This window comes from Lepeophtheirus salmonis, chromosome 4 (assembly GCF_016086655.4).
Source record: "Lepeophtheirus salmonis chromosome 4, UVic_Lsal_1.4, whole genome shotgun sequence".
Classification (NCBI taxonomy): domain Eukaryota; kingdom Metazoa; phylum Arthropoda; class Copepoda; order Siphonostomatoida; family Caligidae; genus Lepeophtheirus; species Lepeophtheirus salmonis.
In genome coordinates this window covers 5,371,246-5,392,985 of record NC_052134.2, presented here as the reverse complement: position 1 = coordinate 5,392,985, position 21,740 = coordinate 5,371,246, and the positions used below count along the sequence as shown (strand labels likewise).

The window sequence follows — 21,740 nt, the reverse complement described above, 5'->3', positions numbered from 1 at the left end:
TGAACCACTGGTTCTTTCCACAAAAATGGGAGGGTTGGACTTAGCCAATGCTAGCCGCTGATTTTTTTATTCTGAAGACATGTTTCACTGAAGCTGAGACATTGGCTGGATGTTCAGTTGTGATATACCGGCTGTTTTGCTTATTGACAGTGGCATCAAGGGTGAAAAATTTTCTTTCAGAAAAGAGCAAAACATTGCCTCATTTTTGTTGACCTTGAGAAAATTTAGAATCTTCTTTGCTCCTCTTTCAACCGTCTCAGCTTGCTCTGTTCAGATAAAAGTTGTCCTGTCATCCTCTTCTGTGGTTTTGCACCAATGTCATTCCAGATTGAAAATAATAAAATGTGAACCACTAAATAAGATCAACCATATATATAGGATCTGTTTCAAATGTATATATGGAAGTTTCAAATCCAATAGGACTTTTATATTCAAGTAAAGTATGCAATATATTTGCATCAAGATGATTTAATAACATTTGAAACTGCAGCTTCATCTATAGTGGCGATTTAATTGTCATAAAAAGCATTTGGTTCATGCATACTAATGAAAATATTAAATAAATAGTAATTTCTGGTTGATTAACACTGATTTATTTTATGAGGTTAGATTATATGTACATTTTATATAAAATACGTCCATGATAATTATTCTGCATATGTGTGTGTATGTACTCTAGTGTACAGAGTTTATCAGGCTGTGAAACGTATTGAAGGATTTAAAGTAAATGGCATTATGAACATTTATGAATATAGGTACATATATAATATATATTAAAAGCTATAAGTACACTGTCCAACAGCAAAATGGCACAAAAACAGTATATGCTTATTTTTTATCTGCTAACCTCGAGCCTTCTGAAAAAGGCACACATTTTTTTGTTATTTTTGGCTATTTTTAAGGTTCAAAGCTTTTTTTTTTTAATTTTAAAACCATTTTTGTAATGTTTGTATCATGCTTATAACATGAGTTGTGATTATTTAAAATTGAAAGTAGTTGATTTTTATTCGGAGGCGCATAGCTTCAAGACGAATATATTCAAATAGTTTAAAAGTATCTCATTGGATAGCTGAAAATATAAACTTTAAGTTTTTTTAAAAAGCATCCCCAAAAACGTTCTATATCTTTGTCAATTTCAAATAAGGCCACGACTATATTTCGTTTCTCTCTCTTTCTTTAAGCCATGGCGTACAAATATATACACTTTTCATATGATATCAATTCAAAAATGAGTTTTATCCTTGAAATATTGTCGTGACCTTATCTCAAATTAACAACGATGCAGAGATTTTTTGGGCTCTTTTTTTTTTAATTAAAGTTCATATTTTTTCAGCCATCCAGTGAGATACTTTTAAACTTTTTGAATATATTTGTCTTGAAGATATGAGCTTCTGAATAAAAAGTACCTATTTTCAACTTTAAACAAGGATAACTCGAGTTACAATAACTCAACTACTCTTAGCTGGAGCAGTTTATTGTATTTGTTACGTGAATAGGTGGGTTTTTTTCTATAGGTAGTATCATCTTCATTGTATTCCTGAAGAGAGATCATAAAGGTTTAAAGTAATCACGAGGGCGTGAAAAACCAAATGTATAACTGATGATTTGTAGTAGAGTTATAAGTTTAAATCGTGGTTAGACTCGGAATAAAATAGAGGATCTACTTCCCAGTCATTACTGCCTATATCATTGATAGATCCAGAGTGGAGTTTGTATCTCACAGCTGCTTGCAGTTAATTTCATGAAATGCCATAACAGCTGTGCTGTATTTTGCTTGTAAAACCTATTATTCACATATTTTCCAGTCTTTTGTCTTGCCTCCACAGAATAAATGATGCTTTCCAGATTTGCTTGCTTGATAAATTAGTCACGAACTGAAAACAAATTAACTTGACTTAATCCCCACTAATTAGCTACTTCCTAAATCTAAATAGCTTTTACAATCCCAAAAAACTGTGGTTATTCACATGATTTACATACAGATGCCAGTATGCTGCTCTTCTCCCAGAAATTCTTCAAATTGTCAAGATGACCTTGTTAAATTTCGGGGTTTAATTTAGCGTACTTATAAAGCATACTATTTTCAACTTTGGAGATCTCCGGCATCAAATAGTTTATCTATCAAAGGTGCAAGATATAGTTTAATTTTTGATTTACAATAACAATGGTTAAGGTAACATTCACATCCGTAGTTGTGATGTCCGAGTGGGAGGGAGGGGGATCGTTCATAAATTTGAAAATAGAGCTACCAATAGCAAAGTTGGCAAGGGGCTCGAGAGATATACGTGAGTTCGATACCCGGTCACTCCTAGAGAAGAAAATATACAAATATTTTCGGAGTTATTTTCTAGGTCAGATGGATTACTGTTAGTTCTAAAATGTATACTGATACTTAACTCGTGCAACTCTGTCAACCCTAAGAGTTTGTGAATGAAAAACTTTCTTGTTTCGAGGGGAGTAAAAACTATATCACCAATTTTTGTGCATTCAAAATTTAATTTATAATGATATTTTCACTCACTACCTTTATTTTATCATGAAATCTTCCCCCCCCCCCTAAAAAAAAAAAAAAACATAGAAAAGACCCAAAAACAATTATAGTTAGCCAAATAAGTCAGCCATACCAGCTATTTAACTCTTAAGTATTCCCAGAATGTCATTGCCATATCATTTCTCCGCAATTTATATAATGAATTATATTTACATTACATATATTTTATTACATTAAAATCCTAAACAGTATTCTGTTCGTACTGCATTATGATATTTTATTAAAAGCGTAGCTATATATTTACACTTCTATATAATAGTAAAATGGAGGATTGACATCAGTTGAATCATTGTCAATGATTTATTTCCTTCTCCATCTCACCCCTTGTCACAGGTGATTGTAGGTGATCTAATGAAAGGTCCTGCCGGCAAAGCTACTCTCCTCAAAAACATTTTTCAAATTGTCAAGGATACTATGTTGATTTTCCATTTCTTTTGTTTAACATCCCCAAAATACAGACGATTTTTATCACTATAAAACGACTATATATATATGACGAGAGATCAACAAGAAATCCCGTCGTTTTTGGGTAGGAAACATAAGTATAGCATAACTTATTACTTTTTTTGAAGAATACATTATGATATAGCAATGACGTATCAAGTGAGACGAGAGGAACTGACAACAAAATAGATAGGCTTTTTTGTTTTTTTTAAAATCACGGAACCTTTTTACATTGAAAGGAAAAATTGTTGAGGTTTGAAGATTAAAATATGTCTATACACGTATACGTATCCACGAGTGATATATGCAGCTAACCCAGTTTTGTATATATATTTTTGCCTTTGTGGCCTATGGAACAAAAAATACCTGGAGCCACGGACTTTATAATCAAACCACGTACTATTATTGATAAAAATGAAGAACATAGATGATATGGGTATTGAAGACTAGCTCAAAATCTATTGTTTCTTGATAAATAATGAAATGTCAATGTATACATTATTTACTAACTGGCTACTAAAAAGTTCCTGGGACTTTGCTCAACTGCAATTTCCCGGGAAATGAGAACTCTAATACAAACCCACCCAGGAATATAGAGTTTTGGCTTTGCATATATTTAACGGTAAGTAAGCATTATTATGGATATGTTCATATATGCTGATCTACTACCATTACTAAAACAAAATACATGTATACACAACCAACCATTTATAAATTATTCTTCATACAAAGGATTAACTTAATATTAGGGTAAAGAGAGAGAGAGAGAGAGAGAATATGAATGGGAAGGAGGGAAATGGAAAAGAAAAGTGCCTTAATATCGAAATTATTCATATTTAAAGAGAGAAACAACATTCTATCATTTATGTATTTTTATGATAGAAAGGGAGAGAGGGAAAAAAAAGAAGGGAACTAATGAATAATTTTCTGACTAAATATCTTCCTCCCCCACATATTATTCTGACATCCTTCCAAAAAAAAAAAAAAAAACTCACGCAGTCGAAATGAAAATAATATGGATACACATAAATCCATTAATTTTCTTAAAAGGTGTATACACAAATTTTTGTTCTAACCTTCTGAAAGCAAAGAATGAGAAAAATCAAATATCACAAGTCTATGAAAATTTGTAATCCTAGCGCAGAGATCCTGAGTCTAGTAAACAAACAAACAAACAAACAGGTAACCAAGACTTATACTCTACATAAACTAGATTAATTTAAAGTCTAAATTCCATGGAAATATTGAATTGTACTATATCAATCTGGTAATTTAAAAAAAAATGTCATAAATCAGGGTTCGTGAACTTGTATCCCTTAAGGTAAATATGATCATTCACAGGCGTCCACAGGAGAATGTTAATATTTTATTTTTAGAGGGGGCGGGTGCTTAATTTTTTTCAAAAAAAATTGAAAAATTAAAATTCTTTGGGAAAAAATTGGAAAATTAAGTTTTTGGGAACACAAATTTCAAAAATTAATTTTTTTTCGAATTTTATCAAAAATCCACAGCTATTTACAAAAAAAATAATTTTTTTCGAAAAAAATTTTAGAAAAAAAATTTAAAATATTAAATTTTTGGGAGAAAAATTTAAAAAACTCATAGAAAATGAAATTTTTTTGAAAAAAAAATCAAAAATTATCTATTATTTTTTGGAAAATTCAATTATCTAGTAAAGAACAAACATTCCTTAATCTGAGGGGTGGATGCTATAACCCCTACAACCCACCTTCTGCGGACGCCCCTGTCACTAAACATGTTAAATAGCTTCCCTCAGAACCACAGAAATTGCAAATTTTGTACTCTGAATTATTAATATGTTGTAATTAATTATTCAAACATGCAGCTCTCATATGTATCTATTTGGAACGCCAAAGTGATCCGTTCATGGGCCTTACAAAGTTGAATACATCTCTCTTGAAGTATTTCTTCAAAAGTATAAGAAATTGAATAAACTGTAGATTAGGTGTGATAATAAAAACGAAAATGTCAATAACTTTTGAGAGGAAAACTTTTAAATTTAATTTAAACTCTATAACTTTTTATGTGATTTAACTTTTAAATGAAGGGCCTCTCTACTCTCAGTAAAAAGTTATCCAAATGTAAATTTGGGATTCGATTCTGTAATTATTTCATACATAAATATATATATATATTAACTAAAGACAAATATATTTTTCCCTATGGAACCATCAGTTGTTGATATTTATTGTTGAGTGAGTCTATTAGAATCAACAATAATACATAGACAATAGAATTTCTGATCGTTTCCATTTATGTGCATTACAAGGATTGTCATAACCATAAAATGACTATAATAGGAATATAAATTTGTCAAAAAAAAAAGATGAAAATAATAAAATGTATTGACTTAAGAATACCATAAAATCCTCCAATGAATGATGATGATATTCTAGCTGAACGCGGAGGGTTTTATGATTATATGTGTATACATATATTGTACATACATATATAGATGTGTAAGTACTAGTGATGCCACAGACTGTGTGTTCGAACCAGTTGTGAACTGATCAACTGAGAAAGGGAGTTTACACGTGATGATTATTATTTTTATTTATTTTTGAAATACTTAAAAGAGCCAAAATGAACTGGTTCATAAACTTGGAATTTTTACTAAGTAACCAACTCGACAGTAAGGAATCAGCTCAATCAACCTGTACTCAGTGATAGTCCTAGTATTTTTTCACTTTATTGACAAATTGTAATAATATTTACCGTCTCATAATTAGAGAAAAATAACAATTTCTTTGATTGACAAAGAATTTTTCCCGCTACTCGGACGACAGTTTAACACGCATTTAACAATAATAGGTTCCTAAAAGATAACTATAGATTGCTTAAGTGCGCTTTCGTAGCAACATTTTATGTCAACTATATAGACAATCTTAGAACTCTCAATGTACGTTCCTTTATTCGTTGAAAAATAGCAATATCCGATGAAATGTTGATTGTTGTTAAGTGTTAACCTAATATTCAATTGACAATGAGTAATTAGTTATTACTAATACTTATTCAGTTAACAACAATCAACGTTTCATCGTATATTGCTATTTTTCACCAGCAGGTGGATAAACAAACGCTTCATTGAGAGCTCTAACATTGTTGGGGCAGTAAATCAATCAACTTTATTATTATAAGTAAAGAAAACTTAAAGTGATCCTACATTTCTTTATATTACTTACTACTTTTATAATAATAAAATAACTTTATGTATGACGTACATATGAGTTAGGACATATTGTAATTTTTAATGAAGAGGTTGTGGTGTCAATTATAATCATTTATGTTTGGTTATTATCTATTTACTTATTTAATTTTGTATTTGCCAGATATTATAAAAGAAGTCCTTTATCCATCCGTCATTGAAATCAATAATTCAAATTAGTTTCCAAAATGGCTCATAGTAGTGCTGTTTTATTTTTTAAAATAAATTACTAAACCAAAATTATTAATCTATCATTTGACGAAATTGAATAACGCTAACATTAATACCCATCTGTGCGATATTTAATCCTTTATTTCCATGGACATAATAATAGCATATTTTTCCATTCAAACAAATTATAAATTTTTGTCTAGGACAGGGTAAAAATATTTGTCTTTATTTTATGTTGTAGTCTTATATTTAAATATTTTAGTTGTTACTGATAACTAATAAGCGATAAGTATTAATAGCTAACATGTTTTAATTCATAATATAGCTATCTTCTTGACAACCGCTGACTCATAGTCCACTACTACAGTGTAATCATCTAAAACTGCGTCACTATATATTCTCTATGGCTTGTCTCTACCCCTCCCTACTCGTCCCTAGTGTTACATTGGTACTACATATTTTTGGAGAAAATTGAGTAAAAAAGAACCAGATCACAAGATTTAGTTAAGGAACCCGGTCAGAATCGGATAACAATTTAGATTATGATCTATTAAGAACCGGAAGTTGTTAAAGCAAAGAACCTTATTGAACTCGGAACCACCATTTATGAATCCGTTGTATCACTAGTAAGTACATAGGGGTAAAAATTCATTTTTGGTTATGTTTATCAAATGGTAATAATAAATAATGATATCTCGTTTGATGTATCAAAAATGGCTCTTAAAAAAACTTATGTATTTTTTTTTTTTTTTTTTTTTTTTTGGAAGGCAATTTGTGATAAATCTGTTTTCATATCTGTGTATATGTCATATGGAGCTGGAAAGGAAATGAGAGACGACTTCATCATTATGAAATGATCAAAACCATTGATATTTATTAATCTGTTATAATCAAAGATATGTCAAATTCCGGACATTAAAATATATTTTATCTTTTTGAAAAAAAGGAGAGTCCTTTTACGTAAAAATGAACGAGGGGATCAAAATGTCTTTGAAAAAATAGCCACTTTTATAAACAAAAAAATACTAAATGTAAGATCAATATTTCAACTGGGATTTTGTAATTATTCCATAGATGTCAGGGACATCATCAGACAAAAGTGACATGTTCGAGGCATAGGGTTCATGTAGACTTTTATTGGGGAATTAATGCTCCAAACAAACCTTTTTTTTTTTAGTTTTCTAATATGTAAGATTTTTAAGTTTAGAAAAGTAAATAATAAAGTTACTCCCTGCACACCTAACATAAAATCATGGGATAACAGCGCCCTTAAGCAATTTATGTATATCTATCAATGGTTCAAGAGGGTTCTCAATAAATGCCGTCACATTTGATTTTGAATAATATGAAATTATTTTAATTTGAATATAATACAACACCTCGAACAATTCGTCGATACATCTGACTATTAGAATCCGGAGTGTTCTAGCCTCTCAATTCTATAAACTAACATAAAAGTCATTGCTATTACCTGAGAAGTAATTTTTAGGCAATTTTCTTTGCTAGTATGGGATTTTCTCAAGTTTGGAGCAAGATACAAAAAATTTGAAGACATTTTTTTTAAATATGGAACATTTTTCCGTAATTTCTGCTGAATATTTGATTTTTTTAATTTTTTTTCTAGGTTTAAACCTGTCTCCCAGGTGTTTGAATTAACTCAAACAACTCAATACTATAAAATATGAAGTAAGGACTCATATTTATCAAGCAATGTGTGTGGCTAAATTTCATATTCAAGAAAAGGGAAGTACGTTATATAAAATACTGACTTTAGATGTGGCGTGAGTAACGTGAGTCCACCAGGAAGTACCTTATTCTTAAGACTAAAGTACCCAACTCATTAGTGTGCTCATGAGAAACAAAGAGTAAAGCGGAAGATTTCTTAGGAATTTAGACTCTATATTATCAATGCATAGTCTGTCTACGTCTAATAACTCCGGGTAATTCCGAGTACTGCCGCCATTTTTATATTAAGAATCCTTAAAACTATGAAACAAAAATTTGCAGCAAAGTATTAACTAGACAGATATACCCAAATAGAGTTCCGTAGTGCACTGTCTAGGGGTGTACAAAGTTATCAAGATGATCAAAAAATGTATTTTCTAAAAATAAAATAAAAATAAGTTACCCAAATATTGCAGCAAAATTATTGGCTCCCCCTCCAATAGAAAAAATACTCCGAGAAGCTCAAGAATAATGAAAACTTTGGGAATAACTGATCTTATGGTGACTTCTTTTTGCATCCGTTTTAGTAACTTTTTTTTATAAATTAATCAAATGTCCGGCTTTTTATCGAGTAAATTGATTTAAAATAAAACCCAAACAAAAAATAATGAATGATACAAAAATGAATATTATGAACAAGGTACTAAAAAGTCATCAAAACAATTGATATTCTTAGTTTAATCCTCTTAATATTATTTATATTTTGGTTTCTATATAGATTGTTATGATGGAACCTTTTCATGTGACTATATTAAGAAGAAAGTCGGCCATCTTAGAAGATATATAAATATCTAAAGTTTATAAAAAATAAAAAGGCCTTGCTCCATTACCTGGAAGTTTGTCAATTTTGTTTAATAACTACAAATATGAAAATAAAAACATTTTCTCTTTAAAAAAAAGAAATAAAGCACCAAAATGATTTGGTTGTTATTATCTGATGATTCTCAACTATGGAAAGAATAATCAATAATTATTGGGTATTTTTCACAATAGCCAATTCAACCAATCAACAGCTGACAATAAAATACAGTTAAAAGTTTGTGAAAATGAGGTAACGGAGTGTTATGCCAGAGTTGACATTTTTGCAAGGAAAAATTAAGTATAGAAATTGGAAAAGGAAAGAAGGTTGTTTTTTCTTCATTATTTAATTAATCATATGTGCGTTCACATCTCCCTCTGAAAGAAGAGTTCTCGCCTATCTTTGGTGTAAATTGTTCTAAAAATACACAATAAAATAAATATATATGAATTGAACTACAATTAGGATATTTTCCCTGGTCCAATGCTATTTTAATTGTCTTTATATCATTTATTCATTTTCTCCGCCCTCAAATTGACAGCTGATAATATCAAGGTGTTACCATATGTATCGCTCCCACCTTCTCCTCCAACTCTTTTTCCCCCTACAAAAATGTCTACTCTATTTATACCTTTTGAATGGATAACTTCAAGGCTGAAGGCGTCATATCCAAACGCACATTATTCTAATTATATTTTAATGTACTCACATTATAACATTGCTTTTGAGGATTACTTACATACATTAATCGAAACTGCTTCTACTTTTAAAAAATAGCTTCATACTTACACATAATAATACATACCTATGTATGTATATTAGAATTTATTCTAAAAAATATGATTTAAATATACGAACATATTTTAAAAATAGTTATTAACGATTTTCAAAAGAGTTTTTGATTATTATTATTAAGCCATTTGTGGGTTTAGAGAGAGAATTTATTCAATTTCTTTACAAATGTAAAAAAATGGGTATTAGTTCTTATTTTCTTGCTCTACATACTTACCTCTTTACAAGTCTACATATATGGTAGATTGAATGTATATTTATGAACAAACTACTTTTTGAATTTATTATTCATTATTCTAATGTGTTAGGCATTATTTTTTCTTCGGCTTTAAAGCATTTACATAAATTAGTACATTCTTATTTTTTCCCTCCTACTTTTTAAAATATGTAAACAATAAATACAAATAAAATGATTGATTGAATGAATGAAAGAAATGAATGTATGAAATGTTTTTAACAGCTACTTACGAAGTGACTGTAGGGAACAAGGCGCACATCGGATTCACGTTCAATTTCCTTTCCCTCGAGCCCATTCTATAAAACCTCCAGACCTGAGATCCATAATGCACAAACTTTCCTCCTAAAAAGCCATCCGTTGCATAAATGTTCCAAATAACAATTACGACGTTGAGGACTTCGCAAAAGAAATATTTGGCAAAGTAGGAATTATTTCGACGAATGATGGTGCGAAAAAGGAGTGCATACTGTTTGGCAATTATATCTGCGGAATCACTTGGAATTAAGTGCTTCTTGGCCTCCAGGCCAAACTCTTCCATCCGACCTCCTTCAAAGCTTTGCCAGAGGCGCCATGATATTCGAAATGTAAGAGCCTGTAAATATTTATTATAGAGATTTTTTTGTGACTTATGTGTGCTCAAAAGTTTTAGTATTTATTTGTCCTTTCTCAAGGCTCTATAAACTATTTTTTTCCTTGACCAATTGTTACATTGTTTAATTATAAAAGAAAAATATATATTATATTATATAATAATGTTTATTTCTAGTTGATATCGGCTGTAAATGATAGTTGTATGGAAAACAAATAGAAAGTATACATTGAAGAGGGAGAAAGAAAAAAACTTAGACAATTTATCTTATTTCAAAAATATCTTGGATATATCTTTCTTCCATATATATTAGCTAATGCTTTTCCATACCATGTCTTTTACAAATAATTTATATTAAAATTAGAGCATATTCACGTGAGGTCATCATTATGAACCGTTCAAAACCCCAGACAATTTACCAATGCAATTAGAACAAGGGTAACTGATGAGAAAATCGGAGGACCCATACACAACATTAATTAAGTAACTCTTTCTCTTTATAGTGACGTCATTAGGTGCATATGTTTAACACATAAAAAATAAAAAATGTAGTCATTTCCCCCTCCCCCTCCTTGATTCCATATTTATTAACGCTATATTAGGTTACTCAATTATTCTCTATCTTTATATCCTGTATTTGAGGTCTCAATGACATCATTCCTTATGTAAGTAAATTCTTAATGCGGAATAAAATTTGTTGCTAATAAACCTTGCTATAATACCATTGCAATTTACTCCAAGGGCATTCCGTGTGAAGTGTACAACACTTGTAGCATCATCACCGATTTTGATCATTTTTAGTAAGGCTGTTTATCTCAACAAAAAAAACGCTACGTAGGGAATTTTAGACTTGTGGAGTATGAACTATGAAGCCCCATTTGAGAGTCCCTAAAAGCTCTTTTCAAAGGATGCTCAATGTTTAAAACATAGCTACACTCAGAGTCAACCAATTCAAGAAAATGTTTGCAGAATCTTATACAGGGTTCGAAAACAAAACGTGGACTGAATGACAGATTTTAGAAAAATGTCAATAATTTTGAAATTTTTTTGGTTAAAACTTTGAAAAACGACTTTTGTAAATCTGTTCACTGAATATGTCCGCCTCAGTAGCAATCACAGCTTCCACACGTCGACGGAAATCCTTACAGGAGTTGACGATGAACTTCTCGTAGAAGTTGTTCCACTCCTTTTCAATGGCACCCTTCAGTGAGTCCACGTTGGGGTGAGATGTCCAGTTAGTTTCCCTCTCTAAAGTGCCATACAGAAGAAAGTCCAACGGGTTCTAATCCGGTGAAGATGATGGCCACATGTCCTTGGATCAAAAATCAGGCATATTGTCGGCGCAGAACTTCCGACATTTGGTCGATGTGTGTGAGTGTACACCCTATTGGGTCCACACATAGTTGTCCTCTGGGTAGGTGCCTTGAGTCAGGGCAGTATGGTGAACCTCAACACCTTATAGTAGGCCTCCTGGCCGATTTTCTCCCCATCCAAAAAAAAAAGTAGGTATCCATCTTCTTATTGTCGGACGCTACGACCCCTAGGACCATTGTTTGGGCCAGATGTTTTGTACGGAACACCCCTTGACCTTCTTTGGTGATTCCACAAGCCAATGGTCGTTCTGACGGTTGTAAACCTGGTCCACGGTGAAAATCTTACCGTCAGAGAAATGTTTTACTGTGGATACATTTGCCTTGATCCACACAAAAACTTTCTCGCATCTCTGCAGTCTCCTTTCTGTCAACAGGTGGCGTGGGGTCCTTGCGTAAGAGGACACCCCAAGTCCTCCTTCACAGCCCTCCTTCACATCCCTCCCTTTTGTCCCCTCGTACACGTCAAACTCGTTAGAGATGCGATTCATGGGTTTTGTGGGGGCTTCCTTGATCTTCTTCTTCAGGTCCCCCAGAAACTCAGAATCCATTTTCAAGTTGTGTCCCCAACTTCCCTCTTTCCTTGAGAGGTCTTTTTCATCTTAGCCAACTTGAAAATGAGGCTCCTGGAGCACTTCACAATCTCCATAATCTCTACCACCTCAATTTTGGCATACAAAAGGTCAGAGTACCTTCTGTGTTTTTGCTTCTTGCTCACTCATGATGAAAGATTTGAGAAATGTTTATTGTTGTTTACTTATGCAGAAAGGACAGGAGATTTGGAATATTTAGTAAAAAAAATACAAAACCACTCTATTTTAATTACATAGTTAGCATTAATTAACAGTTCACGTTCTGCTTCCGAACCCGGTAAGTACGTAAGAAATTGAGATGCCCATAAAATTGACTTCATTTAAGTCCTTTTTTTTTTTTTTGGGGGGGAGGATTAACTCTTTGACCGACAATTCTAAAAATGAGAAATGATGATGACGTGAGAGTATGTATACTTCATACGGAATCCTCTGCATACATAATACCACCTGGGCCTATTTCACCTATATTACTCTTCCGCATCTTTTTATGCCTTCATCACGAAATATTGTATTATTACAATTCATTTTTCTTTAAAATGCTACAATTTATTGCACAAGTGATTACATGTTAACAGATTAACCAATTCATATCCGAAAGAACAATCAAATTAGAATATTCCTTTGTTTTCTGTTAGTAACTAATTCCTTCTCATAGAAATAAAATTGAATAAAGTTTTTGGAGGTTATAGTGACAAAAGTTTGAATTAGGTAGTTAGCCTTTATGCTCTGTAAATATAGAAAATTCTATGAATTTACTTATTCTATAATAGGTTTTAAGTTTTAAAAATAATTTTTAATGTGTTCATTGGTAATATGTGCTATGTTTTTGTATTTATATAAATGTAGAATACATTAGGGTGAGGAAGTCAAAGGCTTTACTTTCATTTAATATCTAGAGTCACAAACAAGGTCACACAATATGGTTCGATACGATCAAACTTTAAAAAAATGAGTAATAGACCTAATGGTTTAAAGTCGGCTATCTTGAAGGACCTATAAACAACCAAAGTTTAAATCAATTTCAATAAGCCATTTTGTTTCCTATATCTGAATTTTATTTTTATATTGTTCATTTTGTTTCATATCTGAATAAATGGTATGCCTTTCAATAGATATGTCATTTGTGACGTCATTAAAAAGGCTCTAAAATAATGTATTTTTTAAAACAAGGTCTAAATTTATGATGGAGTAAAAAGAAATGCAGGCTACTCAAGCGCTAACAATTTGAATTAAATTTTTATTTATTGCTCTATATCCTAGATTATACTAGGATTTAATTTATTATTGAAAGCCTTGCTGTCTCGACACTAAGTCTTATAATTAAAAAATTACATACCTGCAATAGTAGAAAAAATGGAACCCATTGGTAGTAGAGAGTGTCTGTATCAGGTTGGTCCTCAAATTGGAAAAATCCCTTACAAGGATTTCGTATCTTTGGGTTTTCATTCATTTTTTTGAGTAGATTATAGTCTAAATTGAAGGTGGAATGAAGCCAACAGTAGGCATCCACGGCCTTCATTTCATTACCTTCTTTAGCATCCTATAAATTATATAATACTTAAGCACACACATTTGTACATAAATTCAATTTGTTTCCTAAAAACTTTTATATTTCCCTGAATATATTAAAGGGTTACACAATATACGACTATATATTTACTATTGGGTATCAATCCTTTAACTCCATTGTTGGATTTAAAATGTTGAATATAATATGTGTATATTTGAAATCATTGAGCAATAGTCACCTCTCTGATTTCCACCCTCTATACTTACAAAAATGCACTCAATGGGATCTCCAAAATACTGTTTTGCAAAAGCAATGGCTGAGGCAAGGAATAAAGCTGTGGATGTGACCCAGTAGTGAAGTCGAAAGAACCAATCGTCAATCCGAATATCAGGAAGATCTGTTAAACGTCGGAGTTGATACCATAGGTCCAAACTCAGGGTGGGTCCTCCACCGCCCATTTTAAACATGAATCCCTTGTTGAATATAATCTTCTTCTTTTTTTAGAGCTCTTTATTAAGGAAAATTTGATTTGAGGGATATCAAATCAAACAATTGAGCTTTGGGGAATGCTTGAAGAAAGACTTTGTCTCTACGTTCCACCGTTGCTGAGTTTTACTTTCTCTTCATCATAGAATAAGAACATGGGTATCTGAAAATGAAATAAATATGATGTAATTTTTAGACTAAGAATGGAATAAAATGAAAATGGAAAGTTAAAACTTTGACAGATAGATAAGATCAAAGTTTGACATTAGTTAAATATTTACGATCTTATGAAAATAGAGTTATGTAACGTTTAAAAATATAATATTAAGATGGATAAATAGTTCTGCAGATTGTATACTACGTTGTTTAAGACTCTCAGTACAATTATGTATCATTATAATCTTTTTGTACGTAAATGAAGGATTTTATTACTAAAAGGGTCATTGCAATACCGTAATCCGGACTGATTATTGCTGTACGTTTCAATTTGATTCATCAAAAATAGTATTGTTAGGATTCGGTCCATAAATTTGGGATTTGGGATATATAGTATATCGATTAAATTGGGTCATTCTCATGAAAAAATCGATCTGGATTGATATTTTAATAAACTTCTGTTCATGACGTCAATTGTGCTTCAACCGACGTTTTACAGTCACATATTTTGCTGGCATACTAACAATTTTTTTTATCAATAGTATGAATCCAATAAACAAACAGTCAACACTTTGAGAAATATTAACTTAAGGTCCAGGGTTTCAGACCAATTTTGTAGCAAAATTCCATTTTAAATTGATAAAAAAGGAATTATATATGAAGGGTAGAAAGAAAAATCGGTTCAAGGCAGAGTTTCAACACTAATTATCCTAGAACGAACCTATTGTTAATCTTTAAAGAATGTCATTAATTAAAAGGAATTATATTTTATTTGATAAGGCATTTTCTATATTTAGTACAATGAAATTTTAACTTTCTAAAAAATGAACAAAAAAATCAAATAAATATATTGTTTTTTTTTACTTTTCAATAAAATAAACTGTTTTTCAAACAATAAAACCCCATTTAATTAACTCAAATTATTTACCTTAATCTAAATTATATATCTACAGAGGACAATGGGTTTGGCAATTGTTTGATTTTCTATTTATTCTTATTCTTGAATCAAATAATAAAGCTCTATTTATGAAAATACTTCTTTTTTTTCAAAATACCCCGGCTGCCGAATAAAGTGATATGCAAATCGTATCTGTACACATTATGATATCGTTTTTTTGTTGTTGTTTTTTGGGATGAAGAAGTAATATTATGCACGTTGTTACTAGAGGGATATGAATTTATATATAATATAATAATACTATTATATATGTATGTTGAACGTGATAAAACACATCTGAGGTTCACTTATTTTTCTTTAATCTGATTAAGATGTTATTAAAGTAAGTTGGGGTAAGACAGCCTATGATCATATTAATAATGTATGATTATGATTGAATTGAGTTAAAGAGAGCTTCTCCTCGGCTTTCTCGTCTTCTTCTGATTATATGTAGGTACTTTTTATCATATCTGATATCTGCAGGGGGAGGGATATTTGATAAAAGAGACATAACCATAATAATGTCTGCTTCGTATGCAGTTATTTGACGTTTAGATACCAAGGACAGATTCTTAATGTTATTCAGAATCTATTCAGGCTTTATACAACTATATTTCCTGAGTAGCCTGTTAGCAGAAAAGCAAATGATTTTCCTCAAAATTGATTGCGAATGGCCAATGAGCGTTGCTTACAAACATATATTAGTTTGTGAGCAAAGCAACATTGAGTGAAGCCATCTTGAGGCATAATAATATAACTCCTAGAATGATGGTATTTTTAATAAAAAATATAAATGTGAAGTACTCAAATCGAGGGGCACTGTAAAAATTATTCTAAACCTACGCCATTTTTTTAAACAACTACTATACCACAAACTACAGACTGTCGCACCGCCTTGCGGATAATATATTGTTTATAGTTTGTTCACGCCCTATTACATTTATATTCAAATAAATTTTCCCCCATTTCCATCAGCAAATTATTCATATTAACCCTTTTTGTGTCTCTCAAATTGAACTCAGAGTAGACAAAATTGATAGTCACAATAAAATAATGAGAAATCGACGGATTTTATTTGAAAAAGTTCATATGGGGGACAATATTAGTCTCTTAAATCAAATAAATATTTCCTACTTTAGCTAAAATTCTTAGGTATCCTTACTCATCCTACAAATTTGAATACAAAGCCTATAATTGACACCAATATGTCAATAAAATATTAGAATATATGAATACCTATAAGAAGAAATTAAATTAGGATTTTCTCCTTTCTTTGATTTTTGTTTAAGGTTGTTATTATGTTGAAGCACCACATATATTGACAGATCTTATATACAACACAGAAGGGTGGACAATGGCTGAACCTATTAAAAAACGTGGGGAAAATTGTTCATATTGTTGAACACTGTCTGGATCTGATTGACGTTTGGAAAATAACGAAAATCAAATGGAGAGGCATTTTGCAAAAAAATAAGTTATTTTGCTTTTGTAAAACTTTTGTCAAGATCCAAACTATGATTGTTCGAATTTAGTATGAGAAGTAAATGATCATGTAAATTTCTATCAAATAACAAATATTAAAAAAAAATCATATATATCTATTTTGAAATAAATTAAAATATTACAGCTTATGTCTCACATATCATAATTAGGGAGGTTATTTTTGTTTATTAAGAAATAAAACAGTTCAATGATTAGAAGAGGAAAAAAGGGTGGTATGACTCAAAGACCTTAACTTCTTAACGTTCTCAAGACGTTGATCAAGTTTTCCATTTCTGATTGAAAAGTAGGTTTACTAGAAAAACTCGGGGGTTTTAACTCACAGTCTATTATTTTTAAATACCTCAGAGGTAATATTTTATATTTTTAGATAAAAAGATCGCAACATCTGATGTTGGGGGTAATAATTAATAATTGAACTAAATAAACATTGAAGTGAAATACTTTGTTTCACTAAAATTCTTAGATTTTGTAAAAATAAAAATAAAGTTTCCAACGGATTGGCATATATTTTAAATTTATTAATTAACTGCACTTCCTTTTTGAAATTATATTCGTTTTAGGTTAGATCGTTTTGGTGAAAACTGATACCCCATAAAGAAAAAGTATAGGATTCTTACCTTCCATTGTGGTAAATCATGTTTTAAAAATGCATATTTGAAATATTAATATATCTTTATGAATGTAATTATATTATTTTTCATGCACTAATGTTACTAATAGGTTAATTGCTCCCCCAAAAATTATATGAGACTAACTAATATCTTAAGAAATTAGAATATGTTTTTCGGTGGCTCTATTTATTTCGTGTTAGCGACAGAAGAATTACTAAATAAAGTTATTTTATTTCCTTAAGATATTCATTACACAATGGTTCTAATTTAATTATATCCTTCATTTCATAAGTAATAGATAAATACAAATAATAGCCTGGGTACACAGTATAAGTTTGCCTGCTCGTCATAATTTATCTTTCTATCTCGAAATTAGACAGTGACTGGGGAAAGTTAAAATTCAATTATCGCAATATTTTAATACTAAGCAAATAATTATTTGAGTAGGAGGAGAGAGACTCGAAGTCGATCCGTGGACTGATGGATGAGGCCTGAGGAGATCACACCTAATTTTTAAGGCGCTAAAACTTTTCAAACGGTATTGTCTCCTCCGGCCTCATCCTTCAACTTTGACTCTGCCCCCCCCCCTAAAGAGGGGAACTCATAACATCATCCCCCACGTAATGGGACTTTCATGGTTCTTTAAAGTGACAATAGTCTGAATATCTCGAAGAGTTGAGTCCCCCCTTTTCTTACTTCAATGACAATAGTATATTCTTCACTTTACTTAGCGAAGAGAATTCCTTAGTATTAAAAGTTTTGTAATAATTGAATTTCAACTTTCCCCTGTCGGGGTCTCCCATTTCGAGATAGAAAGAAAAGTTATGACGGGGTGGCAAACATATACAATGTACCCAATAGCCTTTAGTTGGTCACAAAAGAAAAGAGTGCGCGAATAGATTAACTCCTAGCATAATGGCGTCCTTCCACCAAAATTATGAACCAAGTGGCGAAACAATGATCACGTGATCAATATTTGTACAAAATAGTTGGTTTTGTTAATCTGAAGAATAAATTTTCTTTTCCTTAGTAGTTATCCTTATTATTTTTGCGGAGTAATGAACATCCTTTCCAAAATAGATTCAATGATATTCAAAACCTGTTTGCTCATTCATCTGTACTCATAAAAGACGGATCGTAACCCTGACGATTTGTTGTGGAGTTATAATTGTAAGTCTTTGTTGGACTCAGAGTAGAATTGGGGATCGACATCGGAGTAATTCTAGAAAATGCCCTTGTTTATTTCGGTCTCTCCTTCCTCCGTTATGACAGCTGATTGTAGGTGATCTAATGAAACGTCATGAAAATTATTTCTTCCCTACTACAAAATATTCTTGAAATTGTCAGGGCTTTTGGTTCTTTTTTTTTAGTTATTTTCATCACTTTATATTACTTACTACGCAGTTTTTAGAAATTGTCCCCTTTAACTGAATGGATAAGGTGAATTACGCAAAAAGAAAAAAACAGTTGCATACGTTATGAGGGAAAATTAAAGGAAATGATAAATTGTGGTATCATAAAAAGAGAATATATTCTGTGGTGAAAAAGATATCAGTAGACGAGGAATTTTCTCAAGATAACAGTCATATTAGACAAAGTTAAGTTTTATAGTCCCCCCAACAAAGAAATATTCCTGACATTTAATATAAATGGTGACTAGAACCTTTTATTCATCTGACAAAAAGTATTTCCACCTAGATAATGTATGTAGTGTTCCAAGAAAACTACATAAGTATGGAAGTAACGGACCGGAGGAAGAGCTAATAAAGTAGACGATCGGATTAAGGGTACAATCTTACACTAAGTTATATTTGTAAGGGATTTCTATTTAAAAAAATGTACATAAAACTAGGATAATAAAATATATATACAAGCTGACACTTCTACTAAGAAGGTGCATTCATTGAGTATGGTTAACACTAATCCCATCGTTCTATAAATAAAAGATACATAACAGATAATATTATTCCAAATCCGCATTCGGCAATAGATCGCTTTGATCCTCACATCAAAAATTTGTATTAATTATTTGTCAGCTGTAAGCCTATGGGATCTTCCCCTTATTACTGTTCTGATCGTTGATCTACTGAATTCGCACTAAAGCTTGTTAAGCTTTGATCATTTATTGTATTATAGCCATCCGCCATCTTGTTGAATCGTAAAATTGGGAACCCCTTGCTCATGCAACTTACTCACCAGACCTTGTACCTTCCGATTAACACTTGTTTGCTTCGATGGCCCACGCACTCAATGATTTACGCTTCAATTCTCACGCTGAAGCCAAAAAATGGATCGATGGCTGGTTTGCAGCCAAAGACGAATAATTTTTTTGGAAAGGCATCCATAAATTGTCTAAAAGATGGGAAAATGTGTGGCTAGCGAAGGTGCATATTTTGAAAATTAAATTTGTAACCATTTTTTCACAATAAACGTTCAAAATTTAAAAAAAAAGTATAATTTCATAGGCGCAGACCTGGTATTTGGCAAATAGTAGAAGGAATACCGACATAATGTTTGCTAACTTCAAACATAAAAATATGTTTTTTTCTTACATACAATATCCATATAGTCCAATATTTCATAGACATATCCTGGTCAATTATAAGCTCTGTATTCAAATTTTTCGTATGAGTTAGGAAATCCAAGAATGTAAGTAAATATAGTTTAAAAGTTCATTTGATTTATGAGTCATATTTTATGGCTGGAATGGTATTTCAGAAATAATCTATCAATGTATAATTATTTTCAAGGTACAATTTGTAGTGTCTCCGAATAATTTGTTGGTTGAAATTGACGATAATTTATCAGAGAGTAGAAAATATGTTATCCAGGCGCAATTTTGAGAAAAATCATTTTAGTTTACTTTTGTATTATCAAATTCGTATAATCTGTTCATGAATAAGTATGTACAAAAATTTTAACAATTTTTGTTAATAAATAAGTGTTTAACACTTTTTCAAGTATTAATCAATTGACTACTCTAAATATTACCCCTATTTCAGAGCATTTTGTTTATTCTTTTCAAAATATAAACACTAAATAAAATGTTAAATGATGCATAAAAATCTTTAAAATAAAAAATACAAAGTAGATGAATAATAACCATAAAAAAATAGTGTTGGATTCGAGTAATACTCTAACTAAATAAAAACCAATTTTACTAAAAGTGGGTACGTTCTAATTTTTCGTTAGTCCACTGAACTGCTAATTTTCTTGGCCTTTCCACTTAACCAATTCCGCTAATCTAACAAGTTCATGGGTTTGCTAACGATAATCCACTAACTAAATTATTTTAATGGAAGGGGCTGTCAAATGAAGACTGAGGAATTCGTTTAGGTAATAGGTTTCCAACAAGGGACAAATCATGAATATTCAATATACAAGGTGGAGGGGCAGAAATGTGTTTCATTCTTGACCTAAAACTCTTTTTAGGGGCCAAGCATCCCCCCTCCCCGCAGTGGAAAAAAAAAAAAGTAAAGGATAATTCGAATATGAAACCTCTTAAGCGGCCAACATCCCCACCAAAAACAATCGATTTTTTTTAGCCCATTTACGTGTGTTACTGCAACTATAGTTTCAAATATCAAATAGTCAAAAGCCAGTAGATATATATCAAATTAAGAAGTTATGGTGAGATTAGCGTTTATGCAACTTTGGTATTCTACTATTAACTAATCTGCAATTTATTTATTTTTTGTCAACTTTTGGGTGATTAGTGAAAGTCATTAACAAAATGCCACGTGGGATAATTCCTTATAAATTTCATAGTCATATTCTTCCTGTGGGATTTTTTCTTGAGTCAATTTTCGTCAATTTGTTTTACTGTCTCGTTGAGGTAGTAATAAGAGAACTCTTCTTTGTTACTAATGTTGTGTTGGTCCTTAATTAGGAACGTAGTCCAGTCTAGTTCCACTTATGGGTCTTCAAATAAAGTAATGTCGATCCCTTGTGGCACCATTAAGGGTATTTTTTGAATTACTCTGTTATATACTAGAATAAGTTATACTATAATTAATTAAAAATAATATATGTTCATTTT

At 31.1% G+C, this 21,740-nt stretch overlaps 1 protein-coding gene across 3 annotated transcripts in view; it reads right to left on the bottom strand.

Annotated features, from left to right (window-relative positions):
* Nucleotides 1-21,740, bottom strand: part of LOC121116493 (innexin inx2) — a 90,584-nt gene that overhangs the window by 8,982 nt on the left and 59,862 nt on the right. For all 3 annotated transcript variants that reach the window (XR_005863878.2, XM_040710749.2, XM_040710750.2), the window contains 3 exons: nt 14,275-14,657; nt 13,835-14,038; nt 10,177-10,538 (listed from right to left, as the gene is read on the bottom strand). Coding sequence is in view for 2 of the 3 variants with exons in the window: in XM_040710749.2 (XP_040566683.1) it covers nt 10,177-10,538; nt 13,835-14,038; nt 14,275-14,475 (767 nt within the window). In the remaining variant the exon portion in view is untranslated. The remainder of the gene's footprint in view (nt 1-10,176; nt 10,539-13,834; nt 14,039-14,274; nt 14,658-21,740) is intronic.